Source organism: Eumetopias jubatus, unplaced genomic scaffold (assembly GCF_037043125.1).
Source record: "Eumetopias jubatus isolate StellerSeaLion01/CBP00866 unplaced genomic scaffold, mEumJub1_p1.0 scaffold_4, whole genome shotgun sequence".
NCBI lineage: Eukaryota > Metazoa > Chordata > Mammalia > Carnivora > Otariidae > Eumetopias > Eumetopias jubatus.
In genome coordinates this window covers 5,019,663-5,035,712 of record NW_028274810.1, presented here as the reverse complement: position 1 = coordinate 5,035,712, position 16,050 = coordinate 5,019,663, and the positions used below count along the sequence as shown (strand labels likewise).

General features: G+C 40.5%; 1 protein-coding gene and 1 pseudogene across 1 annotated transcript in view; both read right to left on the bottom strand.

Annotated features, from left to right (window-relative positions):
- Positions 1 to 218: 218 nt before the first annotated feature.
- LOC148164472 (ras-related protein Rap-1A pseudogene) lies at positions 219 to 780 on the bottom strand (annotated as a pseudogene).
- A 1,725-nt stretch (positions 781 to 2,505) lies between these two features.
- Positions 2,506 to 16,050, bottom strand: part of FMO5 (flavin containing dimethylaniline monoxygenase 5) — a 29,530-nt gene continuing 15,985 nt past the window's right edge. Inside the window, exons 3-8 of the mRNA XM_088022309.1 lie at positions 15,310 to 15,472; positions 14,366 to 14,508; positions 11,312 to 11,511; positions 7,468 to 7,820; positions 5,818 to 5,890; positions 2,506 to 3,935 (exon numbers count right to left, since the gene is read on the bottom strand). Coding sequence (XP_087878435.1) covers positions 3,590 to 3,935; positions 5,818 to 5,890; positions 7,468 to 7,820; positions 11,312 to 11,511; positions 14,366 to 14,508; positions 15,310 to 15,472 — 1,278 coding nt within the window. The 3' untranslated portion in view covers positions 2,506 to 3,589. The remainder of the gene's footprint in view (positions 3,936 to 5,817; positions 5,891 to 7,467; positions 7,821 to 11,311; positions 11,512 to 14,365; positions 14,509 to 15,309; positions 15,473 to 16,050) is intronic.

Here is a 16,050-nt window from a genome sequence, read left to right as displayed (position 1 = left end):
GCAGTTTCAAAGGAGAAATACTGTTGTCTCATATTCCAAGAGCTATACAGAGAGCATTTGTTTTTTTTCTCCAGAGAATTTGTGGAAACCAATAGAAGATTTCAGTTATTCACAAAATGTATAAAACAGGAGAAGCCTCTTCAGATTTAATTTTTGAAGTCTGGAATGCTGGCGCTTCCCAGTTAGGCACCAGTTCATTCCTGTAATCTGGCCCAGGATTACTGCTTACTGCAGGTCCAAAGCAGCAGACACGACTTCTTTTTAGGCTTCTTCTTTTCCACTGGTGTTTTCCTATTTATCTGTTTTGACCAGGTCATAAAATATCTCATTAATGTTGATCTTTGACTTTGCAGAAGATTCTCAAAAGGCACAGTCACGCCATTGTCATGCTAAATTCTGACCTGTTCTTTGCCAACTATTCCCTCATCTTCCGGGTCGCGTTTATTGCCAGCCAAAATCACTGAAACATCTTCTGTGCCCTTTACCCATCAAATGGTCCTCTAAGTCATTAAACGTGGGCTGAGCTGTAGTAGAATATGCTTGTGCAAATCCTTGGCCAGTCTTCATATACAAATCCCCCATCACTGTAAATTTCTCTGTCCTGCTGGGTCCAGGATTTCGAGCATTCACTTTTGGCAATCTACTTCAACTTGCCTTCTGTAGGAATCTTCTATCGTTGGGTCATATTTTTCAACAAAAATTCCAGGAACAAACTGAACTGTCAGAGCAGACCTCCCATGCGTCCTATAAACCAAGGGCCACTAGCTTGTACTCATGCATCATGCGGTCTGTTTAAATACTGACGGTCTGCTCAGTGCTACTGAAGGTGCAGTGAGACGCACACTGTTATATCCGGGATAACCACCCTCTGATCCAGTTATCCCACTTCTGGGACTCTATCCTCCCCGCCCCCCACAGCCGTGGCTCCTGCTCTGGTTCTGCACGGTGGTGGCAGCAGCGGCCGCACCCCCAGAACACACTCACCCACCTATTTAACTGTTACTTAAATTTCCTCTTATGTTCCAGTTCCTATCCAGGATACATCACATTAGGTCATTTATTTTGTTGCTCAGATTGTTTTGCCCTTGGCCATTGCGACCACTTTCGGTTGGCTTCTGTATCCCTTTGAAATACCCCTGTCACTTTGCTTTTTGAGCACTTTCTTAGTTTCTGGCACAACAAGAATGTGTGTGTGTGTGTGTGTGTGTGTGTGTGTAATATAATGGGAAATGATATATAATGGGAAAGTGATACAACCTTTCAACATAATTAGAAAAGCAAGGTATGTTAAATTAATGAAGATTAGTACACAATCATCAGCAACTAGGGCTTTGTATCTTGAGTTGTTTTTAGTTCAGTTTCCTGTTCATTTCTCACTTTTGGCTTGGTTTAGAAGTTAACCAATGATTTTTTTCTTTTTTCGGTAACCTTGCATAGTGTAAGTAAAATGAGAGAGTCAATGAATTTAGAATGACATACTTTTTACTTAAAAGAGGACACTGGGATACTTACTGATACTGTATTATCAAAGGATTGTTCACTCAATAAGCTTACCCGTTAAAAGAGGCAAATTTATATGTTAAAAGAAGAAAATGAAAAAGAAGCAAGGTTCATTTACTTTTGAACTAGAATAATCTGCAGATTTTAAGATACTGGGTCTATTTTTATAGATGATAAATCATCAGTATCACAAGTTTTAGGGAAGGAAAAAGACCTAAGAAGTAATACCATTTCTCAGTTCTCTAATTCTCCAAAGGAATTTCCACAGGTAAATTAGGCCAAATGGCATGGAACTGTGTACAGAGTTCAATGATGAGGAGGACGTTGTAGCTCTCACATTTCTGGTTCTCCTATGTGTATTCACCCTGGGAAAGATAATACTTTCTAATGTTGTTCCTTGTTCACATTTATCCTTTTGTTAAGTAATAGGCAGCAATGCAAAATGTATTGCAGAACAGTTTATTTATGAATATAAGACGGGCTGGTACATGCAGTATCATTCCTGATGAAATTCGGTGTGCCTAACAGTTAACACTTACTTAACTTTGTGGGACAAAAACAGAACAAAGCTTCTGCAAATGAGAAAAAGGAATCAACGGCAGTCCTAGGCCATAAATGGAAGTCTCTGCTTTTCATTTCATTTGCTCTGTTTTTCAGAACTACATTGCATGACATTAAAAGAACTGTTATAAGCAGAACGTCCCTCTATTTAGTTAACATCAATCCTATTTATTTATTTATAATTTATTTTTTAGAGAGGGGAAGGGGGAATGAGAGAGGGAGAAGGAGAATCTTAAGCAGACTTCACACCCAGCATCTGAGCCTGCTGCAGGATCTCACAACCCTGAGATCATGACCAGACTCGGACGCTCAACCAGCTGAGCCACCCAGGCATCCCTCAATCCTGTTCGGTTTTTTTTTTTTTTTAAGATTGTATGTATGTAGGTATGTATGTATTTATTTATTTATTTATTTGACAAGAGAGAGAGACAGCGAGAGAGGGAACACAAGCAGGGGGAATGGGAGAGGGAGAAGCAGGCTTCCCGCTGAGCAGGGAGCCTGACACGGGGCTCCATCCCAGGACCCTGGGACCATGACCTGAGCTGAAGGCAGACGCTTAACGACTGAGCCACCCAGGCGCCCCTTAATCCTGTATTAATACATAATGACCTCTTTGAATAAGTACTACTTAGACTCTGTGTGTGTGAGGGAGTAGAGAGGAGAAAGTAGGAGTAAAGGATGACAAATCAAATCACATACATAGGCCAACTACCAAAGTTGGCAGCTACGGATCTAAGACAAAGTCGTATTGGATCCTTATATGGGAACTAAGAGATCAAAGGAAGATAGGACAGCTAACTTGAAATCCCAAAGTTTTCAAGCAAGTTGAACCTATTGGCAGATGCTAGATTATTAGAATGACCCATGGGCCTAGAAAGCTGAAGAAAGTTTTCTCATTGAAAAAAAAAGACATGCTGCTTACGGGAAAAGAGTAGAAAGAACCGGGTATCACACATACTAGTGAGTAGCTAGTGAAATAAAATGGTTGAGTGTTCATATATCTTATCTTAGATGTATACAAGACCGTTATTTCTCTTATCTGTCAGGAGATACACATTTAGTTACAGTATTAAAAACAAACAAAAGATTGCGCTTCTAATAGAAAAGCATATCTTATCAGCTACAGAATTACACGGAGTCACCCATTTCTTATACAGATATTGACTTACGCTCCCCACCGTAATATGTGATAAATGAAAACAAACATTTATTAAGCACATACCACATGTCAAGAAGTCCGCCAAGGACAGACAAAGATGGCTAAAAGAATACCTGAGCTCACAGTTCAGGGGATACTAAAAGGAGCAAGTGATGGGTCATAGAAGGAAGGGAGGGAAATCAATATATGAATGAAAAGCTAGCATCTCACTCTAGGGAAAAGGGGACAGAGGATTAATGCTTTGGTAAAAGCAATGAAAGTAGATTCCTGGGCAATGTGAAGCTGAGAGTGGTTCAATCTCATCAGATTCTTCAGGCATCTGTAGGTCCGGTTTTCCAAAGAAAACGAGGGCAATGACAAATGGGACAGCTAAAAGTAGGTCATAATTACAGCAAAGAAAACAACAGCCAGCATAAACCTGGCCATTGTTATTGCTGAAGTCGTGGATTTACTGCTTTCAATCACTCTAGTCATCATTGGCTTCCTGATACGATCTTCTGTGGTGAGGATAGCTTTTCGGGCTCCATCCCATTTTCCAGGGCCTTGAAGACGATACTGGATTGGAGTGCAGGGTCCCCAAAATAGCTGTACTGCCAATTTGGGGTCAGTGAAGGCCAGAGCCAGCAGATTGGGCCTGACGCCCACCAGATCAGCAAGCTCTTCCATGGTATCTATGTAGTCTACCTGAATGGTATGGCGTTGGCTCTCCACGTACCTGAGGCAGAGAAGACAAAAGCCATGGCCTATCAACAACTCAATCAATCAATCAATCAATCAATCAATGCTTCTGAGTGCCTATTATTGGCTCCCTGTTCGGCTGGGAGCTGTAGAAAACAGAGAAGAAAGACAAGACATTATCTCCCACCTTAAGGACCTTATATAATCTACTGGAGGATAGAAGACAGATACACATGAAGCAGAACAGAATATGAGTTTGGGTATATTGTGTAGTTTTAGATTGCTAAATATAAATGTTAGAAGAGGGTAGTTAAGATAGAGCAATTAGTCCTGGAAGGATGTGGAGGAGATATCTGATAGCAAACAGCGAAGTGTTACAAGTCAGGCGAGCAGTAGAATGAAGGAGCAAAGCAGGAATGAGTATGGAATATGAGCATGGAATATCTACGGGTGCTACCTACAGTAGAGGAGGCACGTTGTGGAAAACAAGGGTGGACAGAGAGAGACAAATGGAGCACATCCAGATACAGAGGACTCTGATGTTATGAGAGAACTCCCCACAAAAATGCTCAAGTTTGGGATCTTCACTTGTTTATGAGGGCAGTGGTAGTGGGCTCCACAGAGCACGCCTTCCCAGGGCCAGTGCTAATTTGGAATACTGAAAGGAGGGGGAGGAGGACGCATCCCACTAGAGGAAGTGGCCCTCCAAACAGAATCAGGTGGAGTGATAATACTAAGTACAGATGTGAAGAGCTAGAACTTTTTAGGGGGAAAATGTGGTAACAGATACTTGTGGGAGGAGTGGGATTTAGAGAGCTAACTGGTAACTTCTTACTTCCTGTCAGGAAAATAAAATAACAGTAGGACAGAAAGGAAGAGGAAAGCCAAGTCAAATTAATTGAGATTAGATGGGATAACTTGAGGAAGCCAAAAACGAGGACAGGAACAAATGACAGAAATCTGAGGTGGAATTGGTGAGATGGAATTCTAGAGGAACTAACAGATGGTCCAATTGGAATTTATTGAAATGGGACTAATTTTATAGAAATGGGACTAGACAGGAAAGAATTTTGAGAGCTTCCCCTTATGGATATTATGTTGGCTGAAGGGTCTGGAGGCATGCATTTATCCTATAGTAGGGAGGCAAGAGCTGAGTATTCATGGTTTCACCAAAGGGATTCACCCGAGCCTTGTAGGTTGTTGCAAGGATTAAATAAACTCGTGCACATAAAACACTTTGTGTACATAGATGACCCTCAATAGAGGTTACTGGAGACTGCTCACAGTCAGAAGGTAGTTAGACAAGAATGGGTCAAAGGAAAGACAGGAGGAAAGTTGAAATAGGATAGTTTACTGCCAGAAAAGCAATAATAAATATTATCTAAATCCTTAAAATAACACAAGGAAGATTAAATATAATACAATAAGGGCGCCTGGGTGACTCAGTTGGTTGAGCATCTGACTCTTGGTTTTGGCTCAGGTCTGATCTCCGGGTCATGAGACTGAGCCCTGAGTTGGGTTCCACCCGCAGGGTGGAGTCTGCTTGAGACTCTCCCCCTCTCACTTTGCCCCTCCCTGCTGCGTGCTCGCTCGCTCGCTCACTCTCTCTCATATAAAGAAAGAAAGCTTTAAAAAAATTAATAAATATAGTATAACATCACTCTAATTAAGAACTAAGTTGGGGCACCTGGGTGGCTCAGTCGTAAGGCATCCGCCTTCGGCTCAGGTCATGGTCTCAGGGTCCTGGGATGGAGCCCCGCATCGGGCTCCCTGCTGGGCGGGAAGCCTGCTTCTCCCTCTCCCGCTCCCCCTGCTTGTGTTCCCTCTCTCGCTGTCAAAAAGTAAATAAAATCTTAAAAAAAAAAAAAAAAGAACTAAGTAGAAAAATTAACCACATACCTCCTGGGAGAATTTCTTACCTTTTAGCAATTTCCTCTTGAGCCTTAGTTATTTCTGCCTTCATTTCACTTTGTGAGGGCAATGTCTTTAGCCCTAAAGAGGAAAATCAAAATTTTAAGTGTAAAATTACCTCACTGGGAATAACAATCTATTAACAATCACTATGCCATGCAGAACTCAAAAGCAATACAGGATAATTTCTGTACCCAAGGAGGTTATAATTCACCTTACCCCATCATCACCACAATATGACATTAACAACAGTAACTTACTCTAGTCTACTTTGTCTTTGGAAGATACTTCTCCTATTCTGGCTTCTAACCAATACCTTCGTCCTCCCTAACATCATCTTCCTAGTTGGGAAATTAAATAATGGACAAGAGGAAATAATAAATGGTCCCAAAAGTATATGAAAAATAAAGAAAGAAGTAAAAGGGCAGAGTGGGGGGAACCACGCCCACATTTGTACTCTTTGTAACAAATAGGCTTTATCCCACAGAGAAAGAAGGAACAATTCTTGATCCCATTTTATGCCTAAAGTCCTATAAAGATAAGCTTTTTCCTATTCTGCTTGGATTCTTCACAATTGCAGAGGCAGCCCATTCCGTCTTGCTATGGCAATAGCTGACCAAAAAAAAAAATAGGTTGGTGTGTTTGTTTTTAATGTTAAGCTGATTTTGTGCAACCCTCAAAGTTTCACTCCTTGGTTCTGGTTCAACCCTTGGAAGTGATACTGAGCAAATCAGATCCTTCTGCCATGGGACATTCTACAAACCTTTGAAGGGAACGCTCATATTGCCCCTGAATCTTATATTCTCTAGGTAAACCCCTCTGGCTCCTTCAGTTGTATTTCCAATGTCGTTTTCAAATCCCTTAACCATTCTTCTCTCTCTCCTTTTCATGCACCCCAGTTTCACTTTTAAAATAGGTCTTTGGGAAAAGTAAAATAAAATGAAATAGGTCTTTGGGTATGTGCTGACCAGTTTAAACAAGAACAATTTAAGTTCTTAGAGAAGAGCAACTGTAAGTTCTATGACATTATAATTCTTTAATGCTGCTAGAGATGATTAAGCCTTTTAGAAGCTATATCATTCTCCTGACTCATATTTAGCCTATTATCCCAAACGCCAAAGTTTTTTCTCATGTTCTCCTAGCCAAAACTGAAAGAGGGGATATAAAAGGGGGGAAAGGAGGAATTTGAGAGGTTGAATCTTACACATTCTGGACTAGTCTTTAACCAGGTCTTAATTTTTGGCTGAAATCAAATCACACCATTTCTATATTTGCTTTTCCGTATAATGAAAGATTACATTGTTTCGCTTCACAAATAGGTATCAGTTGTCTAAAATCTAGATGAGTGGATTCTACTATTGGCATCAATGGAGGAATATTTTCTCAGAGATCGTATGCCTGCCCCACTTAGATTTGTCAAAGAAACACCACCAGGCAAAGCATACGTATTTGTGGAAAATTTCCCAGGAGATTCCAATATTATGTCTACAGTTCTAAGTTATTACTCTTATGTTCACTGAAAAATAATTTTTGAGCACTGATTTCATGCCAGGCACTGTTACAGTCCTACACACTGTTTAGCTATTTAAAAGCAAGAACATGAACATAACTAAACATACCACTAAGTAGTTAGGGAGTTAACTTGCACGGTCACTTACCTTTAAATACTTGAGTGACCCAGCGTCCTTGCATCTCTGAAATGGGCATAACGGCACCCGAGGGCTGGATCAAGCCTATGATTGCAAGAGTTGGCTTTTCCAGGTTTGGAGGGAAGATGTTTTTATATAGGGAAATCTTGTTTTTGACTACTTGGACAGAATCTTCCAGAAAAGGGAAGGCGAAAGTATAGCCTGTGGCAAAGATGACAGCATCCATGTTGTCCTCCCTGGAGCCATCTTCAAATATGGCAGCCGTTTCTGTGAATTCCTTCACGTTTCCTTTCACCTTCACCAAGCCAGATATTATACGATTTGGCAGGTCATCATTCAGCATTAGAGGTTGACTCAGAGCTCTGTAAGTAGTGAGACCAGAAGAAAGAGAAACGCGGAAAACAAAATGGGCATTGGTAACATGTCAGTAAAATTCTACTTTGATGGAGGTGGTTAAACAATATGGTAATGGTCTCTCTCTGGTCTATCCATGAAATTTGGGAAAGCTCTAACGTATACCAGCTTGGCACAGATTAGGATCTCAGAGCAGAAGTTGGGACCTGGATGGTATTGAAAGAGAAGACGGGGGCGCCTGGGTGGCTCAGGCGGTTAAGCATCTGCCTTCGGCTCCGGTCATGATCCCAGGGTCCTGGGAATGAGCCCCGCATCGGGCTCCCTGCCAGTGGGGGTTCTGCTTCTCCCTCTGCTCCTCCCCTGCTTATGCTCTCTCTCTCTCTCTAATAAATAAAATAAAATAAAATAAAAGAAAGACATTGGAGAAGTAAAAGAAGAATGGTCTTATTTGAAGAGTGTATATATGGTTTCTCAAGGAATAGTAGTAATATCCTCAGTGATATGATAAGGCCACAGGCCCATAGATTCTATCCACAGATCAGTAGGTCTGGAGAACTGGACTATCTGCATTCTATTGAGTCTCATTTCTAGTTTCAAAGGCCCAAGAGCTAGAATTAAACCATCATTTTCAAATGACCTGTATATAGGGATTTATACTTATAAATTGATTCTCTATACATTCACTTATTGGAGTCTCACACAAACCCAATGAAGGAGGCAGGACAGGTGTCATTATCCAAGTTTAGAGATGAGGAGATTGAGGCCTACAGAAGTGGCTTGCCCAAGATTACACAGACTAGGATTTTAGAATGTATGTCAAAATGGTTTTCCATGAATTCCTTGGGAGCCTCTGGGCCTCCTAAGTACTATTTTCGTAGAGAAGGCATAGGATAAATACTGTCCCCCCCAAAAAAAATTAGGGTTTCTAGTGTCTTGGACCTTTCTAAAAATCAGTCTGGATCGCTGGGCCCTTGCGTTAATAGGCTCTGAGAATTCTCAGCACATCATGTTCAGACAGAGATGGCCAAGCCTCAGGAACATGGCATTACTGTTACTGGTCTGTTGCATTTAGTTACGCTTTGACTCTAACCTTTAGAGTTTAGGTACAGTTTCTGTTCTTATTCTGACCTCATGATTTCATCTTTCTCTCTGAGCTTACTGCTTTTCACAAACAGTACCACCATCTACATAGTTGCCTAAGCCACAAAACTTAAGTGTTCTGTCTGGTCACACAGGCTTTTCCCTTTCTCCACTTAGTATCTCCAGAGTAGTGTTTTCTGTTTTCTATCTTACCTAGACCATTACAATTGTCTGTAGGGCCTCCTGCTCCATCCCCCTTCAGTCTATCTCCTACATCATTTTTGGAGTGGTTGTTCCAAAATGTATTTATTATTAGGTCACTCACTTGCTTGAAATCTTTCAATGCCTCTAGACTCTTGATTCCAAATGTTTCAGTTAGCAGAGTATACACAGGTTTTTTTTTTTCCTCTTTTTCTAAATGTTTTATGTATTTATTTGACAGAGAGAAACAGAGCGAGAGAGAGAACACAAGCAGACGGAGTGGGAGAGGGAGAAGCGGGCTTCCCGCCGAGCAGGGAGCCCGATGCGGGGCGCGATCCCAGGATCTGGGGATCATGACCTGAGCCGAAGGCAGACGCTTAACGACTGAGCCACGCAGGCGCCCCACAGAGGTTTTAATATACCTGTCTGGTGAGCCTGGAGATGTGCTCAATCACTCTTTCACCTTTGCCATTTTATTACAGTCTGGCCAAACCAGACGACATGCAAGTCGCAGAGCAAAATGTATTTTTCACTATTCTAAGACCTTGTAGTTAGAATTAGAATGCAACTTCCTTTCCCTCCTTACTTGGCTAGCTCCTATTATTCCATAAAGCCTCAATTAATTTTATAACCACCAAAGTTATGGATGCTACGGTTTCCATAACTGGGTGAAATTAATGAGTGAAAGAACACAGTCTCAAAGTATCACCCCACTGATCAAAGGGAAAACATCTTTACAGAGGAGAAACCTGGTAGGTGCCACCTTATCCAAGTGATCAAATTTAACCTCATTAATACGGGAGAAATTAATATGATGTGGATGCTGGTGTCATCCACCAAGAAGATACAACATAACCTATGAGTATTTCTGCCAAAATGCTTAACCAGATTATAATAAAGGTAGGACAAGTATGTGAGTCCAAATTTAGAGATTTTCTATAAAACAGTTGGCTCAATTCTTTCAAAAAAGCCTATGTCAAAAAATGGTAAATTATTTCGGATGAAGAGAGACTAAAGAGACCTGACAATTAAATGCAATTGGGTAATTCCTGAAAGGATTCTAGATTTAAAAATAAGAGAGCTGTAAATAATATTTTGGGAAACATTTAGAAAATTTGAATATGTGATATATTAGATTGTATGTATAAAACTATTTTATCAATGCTGAATTTCCTGTGTGGGCACTCTGTTACGTTTATGTGGGAGAATGCCTAGAATGTAGGGCAAAGTGTCTTAGTGACTGTGACTTACTCTCAAATGGTTTAGGAAAAATATGTACGTATGCATTTATGGATGGATGGATGGTGTATATGTGGGGATTTATCTATTTTCAGAGAGAGGGAGAGAGAGAAGGCAAATGTAGCAAACTGTTGATAGGTGAATCTAAGTGAAAGGTACATGGGTACTCATTGTACTTACTATTTTGGAGTAAGTAAATCTGAACGTTTAAAAAAAATGAAGAGTTGGAAAAAAGCATTTAAAATCAGCCTCTAGAAATGCTTTCACAGTCTGTCTCCTTGACTGTGTGAGGTCTCCCATAGTTCGTACCCCCAGAACACTCCATGCATTTATCATGCTCTCTTGCCTGTCTTCTCCTTAGAGTACTTAAGGTAAGATCCATTTCTCGAGTCTGACATTTATTTCTTGTGTGACCTCAGACGAATTAGTTTCTCTAGGTGTCAGTTTTTATATCTGCAAAATAGAGGTTAAAAAAATACTTCTAACCTATAGGGTTGTTGTGAGCATTAAATGAGATCATACATGGAACTCATTTAGCAACGTGCTTGTCTTATAATAAGTCCTCAGAAAAGTAAGGTGTTATTATTTGTACTAGTATTACTATTAGGTCTTTAGTCTCTGTATTCTCATGCGCAGCATAATGCTTGGCTCATAACTGGTGCTCAGTGTTTGTGGGATGAATGAGTGAATTATATTATACACTGCCATCTGCTACCATTTGGTTGTTACTGGGTAGTGTGTAAAAAGAACTTATATCTGAGGAAATGATCAAATGGTTAATGCCAAGGAGAATCATAGGCTGAAGATTACAGATTACAGTAGATCTTGGACTTCTATAAGGCGCAAGGTAGAAATCTGATCTCAGATCGGTGGATTTTCTTAATGTATGGGTAGAAGTAGCTCTGTGGTTAGCCTGTGTGAACAGTCCTTATTCCTGCGCCTTGGGCATCACTGCCCCACTCCCATCGTGGTAACATACCTGTGTTTAGGCTTTAGGCCAAACATCTCGTGGTCAAACCTTTGGTTCATCTTTTTCTCCAAAAAACTGTTTACTAATGACTGACCACAAATCTTCGAAAGAAAACGTTTATATCGAGAAGAGAATAACACATCAAAAGGATATCCATAGTCGGATACACGATTCAGGATCCAAGACCCTCTCCTGGTGCTGAGGAAAACCTGGGGCATGGGGGAAAAGTTGTTTGCATTTCTCATTCTCTGCTCATAATCCTTTAATAGCACCCCACTCTCTTCAAGACTAAGTTCAAACTCATTTGTCGGTCTTTTTAGTCCCTGCGCAATTTTTTTTTTATTTCCTGCAATTTACCTTTTTAAACACTAAGAATACAATGAAATTAGTACACTCACTGACCAAGAACGTGTCTTTCTCTCAGTCACCACTGCATTTCTGTTTAATGTCATTATGCCTCCTTGAAAAGCCACTTATTTTCTTAATTCTCCAAAGCCTATTTATTGTTAAGATCCAGATAAGTGTGCCTTCCTCCATAAGACGCCACTGACCATTCTGCCTGATAATTTTTCTCCCTGCTTTGAACTTCTCTAGCACTTAACCTGCCCAACTCTTTTAAAATCGGGGAGCAGTAGAACTGAAAGCAATTGGACACCATTTAATCTATAATCCTCAGTCTCTTTTGCCTTTGACATTATTTGCATTATTACCAAAAACCCCTGTTATTTATCATTTCTACTGATACTAAATTTTTTACACTTCTGTCTCTGCAAAACCTTTTCCTCCAGGCTGGGAGGTACAGCATAGATATCTTTCAGTCTCCCCAACACATCATCATTGCTTCTATTTATTGAGAATTGTGACCTGTAACTCACTGTGCCAGGTCCTTTAATCTATATTCTTACTTAATCAATACAACAGCCTCTTGAAGTGGGTATTATTATCCCCATTTTACGGATGAGAGGCATGGAGAAAATGAATAGCTTGCCTGAAATCATACAGTTATTAAGTGGTAGAGTTGAATTTCCAACCCAGGTCTGATGACCCCAAAGCCTGTCCTTGAAGAAGTGTTTCATTGATTATTTAATGGAAAAACTGCAGATCACTAGTAGAACAACAGGAAGCTGGTCAGTCTTTAGGTGTTCTCTGCTCGCTACGGTCCGTGTTCAGAGCTGATAAAGTTTTGACATTCAATTACCTGGTGAAAGTATCACTTTCTCTACAAAACTCTCTGGAGATAGTTTCCAGAATTGTAAGGTACATAATAAGTACCCGCTCCATGGTCTTTTGTCTATAAACTCTCATATAAAAAGGTGACCAGGCTACAGAGGGATAATAATGTACTTCACTCCTACATTCTCACTGATGGTAACCTTACACAGTCTGATGATTAAGCACAGTTGGAAGAGCATGCACGGTCTTAGGAATCACACAGCTTTGTGTGCAAGTCTGTATCACTTTTGTTATATAAGTATGTGAGTAAATGCTCAGCGTCTCAATTAACAGATTCCCTGTGTATGAAGTAGTGAAAATAATACATCCCAAGGCTGTTGTGAGAATAGTGCACCACCTGCAAAGGGTGGGGCATATAGTAAACATTCAATAAATGCTTAATGGCTTTCATCATACTTCTCATTTCAGTTTTCCATGTATACCTTGTTTTAAGCAAACACCGTATTTACAAGCCTGGATTTATATGAAAAAAATGTAAGTAACGTTGTTTTATAAGAAATGGGTGTTTTCTCTTCACAGAATGGGTGTGCTGGTGTCAGCCCTGCCGTGCAGACATGGTTGTACAGTGTGTTGTCCCCAGGCCTTCTCAGACACAGCCACCTTATCTCCATCCACTCTGGATGTTTCCTTTGGCAATCTGCAGTTCCTCAGTGTATGGAAGGCCCAGCTCCCTTATAACTGACCATGTGATAAGCCAGTGATACTAAAGAAGACTCATGCTTTGGGTCCCCATCATATACTTTACACACTCTTTCATCATAACACCTATAAAAATTTTTACCTTTTTTTGTTTATATACCTATTTCCTGATCAAGCTTGTTGAACTAATTTATAGGGCAACATATGAAATTACTTTTGTGGCAATAGATGGGGATAATACTGAGAAGTGTTACTGAATGGATTTTCTGGGTAAAGGTCACTTAACAAAGTCGTGACATTAAACTTCTATTTTAAAAAGATGAAACATATTTGTTAAATGTTTAATTAAGCTGCTAAACACAGCTTAATTAAAGTTACTGGAAAATGCCAGACACTTACCTATTGCCAACAAAGTTATTCAATACAGACATGAATAACAAGATATAAAATGACATGTCTTTTTCTAGGAGTTTATAATGAAGTCATTTTCTTTCCAGCACAAAATCTGTGCTACAAAAACCAAAACAGCCCAGGTCTTTTTTTTTTTTTTTTTAACACTGGAGTGCAAATCTGGAACCCAAAAAACAAAACAAAACAAAAAACTCTAGGACACAGAAATTGCTTTAGAGTGAATGTCATTCTGATATCTAACTGTATGCAAAGGCTGGGGTGAACTCCTTGCACATGCTACAGCATGGATGCTTTTCATACCAATATCCACGTTGTCTTCGGAAAGATTAGACTGTTTCTATTTTCCATTTGGGGAGTGAAGAGGAAAATTCCCCCACCATCCTCTGAGTGCAAAGCCTTCCGCTGAACCAGTGTGCTTTCCTTCATATGAGAGTGTGGCATTTTCCGCTAGCCTAAACAGGAGCCATACTCTGAATGCTGCATTTGACCAAGCTCCCCGGGCAACTGCTTGGTCTTCAAAGTCAGAGGCATACTCAGAAGAGACAGCTGATTGAGATAATTGGGATTCTTTAGTGTGAGGTCAACAGGAATGATGGGAATCTAACAGGGAACACTGGCTCCATCATATCATCGTCATAATGTTGCCAACTGAGGCAACGGAGCCAAGCCCTGTGTTTGCCATTGGCACGGATGGGCTATGTGCAGAGGCATTCATACTCCATGTTGGGTCTACATACTGCTTCCTTGATGAAGCAAAGTAAATAATTTACTGATTCAAACCTGCTTGGCTGTGTGGGAAATTTCCACAGCCAGATCCCCTCCAGAATTCCCAATGCCAATTATAATGACTCTCTTTCCAGTGAAAATATCTGGATTCTTATAGTCTCGGCTATGGAAGTACTGTCCTTTGAACTTCTCAATTCCTGCAAGAGAAGGGAAAAGAATTATCGGATGAGGCTTATCTGCTATCATTTGCCAAAGCATTCACTTTGCTGGCAGTGGGTAGAGTTTAAGCACACACCTCCATCTGTTCTCCCTTTACTCAGCTGCATGCTTGCCTTTCTGAATATTTTTGCCTATTTTCTTTTCTCACAGTCTCAGAGCAGAACCTTGTGACTTCCTTACCACGGATAGTCTGCTTAACTCAGGATCTGCTTGTATTTTGGACTTGTAGACTCCCAAATCCAAACTGCTGCAGAAAACCTCCTTTCTCTTTTGTCTTTTCATATTTAAATACCTACTCCCCTTTCAATTGGAGTACATATGGTTTCATATACTCTAGAGTATACTAGAGTGCTTTTTTTTGTGTTGCTTTTTTCAAAATGAAAATCCAGGTCAAAATCTATAAATGAATTCCTTGAGTTTTCATTTCCTCCTTAGAAGCTCAGTATTTGTTTGTTTCCTTGATTGCTGAAAAAGTCTTTATTCAACCTAATACGGATCAACTCCATGTTCTTTCTTTTGCTCCTTAGAAAAACTAAGGTTGTTGGGAAACCAAAGATAGAGCCCTCTTATTCTTCTCTAGTCTCCAAAATTAATGTTATTGTTACCTCCCAAATGGCAGTAATCAAAGTTGCCCCAACATCTTTCAGGGAAACATGCAGAATTAGGATAAACTTCTTCTCATCCTTAGGTAGGAATCACTCAGGCCACAATCCTCCCATTTCCTCAGAGATCAGCTCACAGGCATGGCTCAAGGGTTTCCTTCCTTGTAGGCTACTCACCAGGAAAGCTTTCCAAGGGTAAGTGAGCATTGGTGTGATGGCCAGTGCAAACCATGACTCCATCAAAGACATGTACCTCCTTTTCCCCTTCAGATTCTGTGACTACCTCCCATTGGCCTGAAGTGGAGAAATCAGGCCGCTTCTTCACACTGCACACAGTGGTCTGAAAAGAAAAGTGATAGCTCCAGGAGACTAACCACAGCCAATACAGTGGACATCTTCCCTGACATGACTCTCCTTGCAGAGTGTTACACAAAGGGCTAATATCACATAATAGAGCTCATGCAGCGATATTTGATTTTCATATTCCACACATAAGAACTTCTTTGTCCGGGGCTATGGTCAGAGTGAGAAAACTCCCATGAGACAGGCTAAATAAAATAGTTGGCAGGTTAATGTTGCACTCTCCTCTGCTTCTAGAAAAGTGCAAATTACTCGTTCTCTTAGACCATGCCCTAAGATGTCATGAGACGCGTGAACAGAACGTAGGTTTCTCCTGTGCTTCTAAGGCACTCCATGCACTAAATGCCTACTCCTCTCCTGACCCCCAGACATCCTGGGACCCTCTGGTATCTTTTTATCCCAAGTCCTGTTCTCACTGTCTAGGCTTAAACTCGTGACTGAGTCAATGATCCTCTCTTTGGCTCCCATAAATGCCAATTTTACAAGTGATTATAAAGAAAGAGGCTGCAAGATGGGATAGTCAGTGGTATAATTTTTAGGTTTAAAAAATGGGTTTTT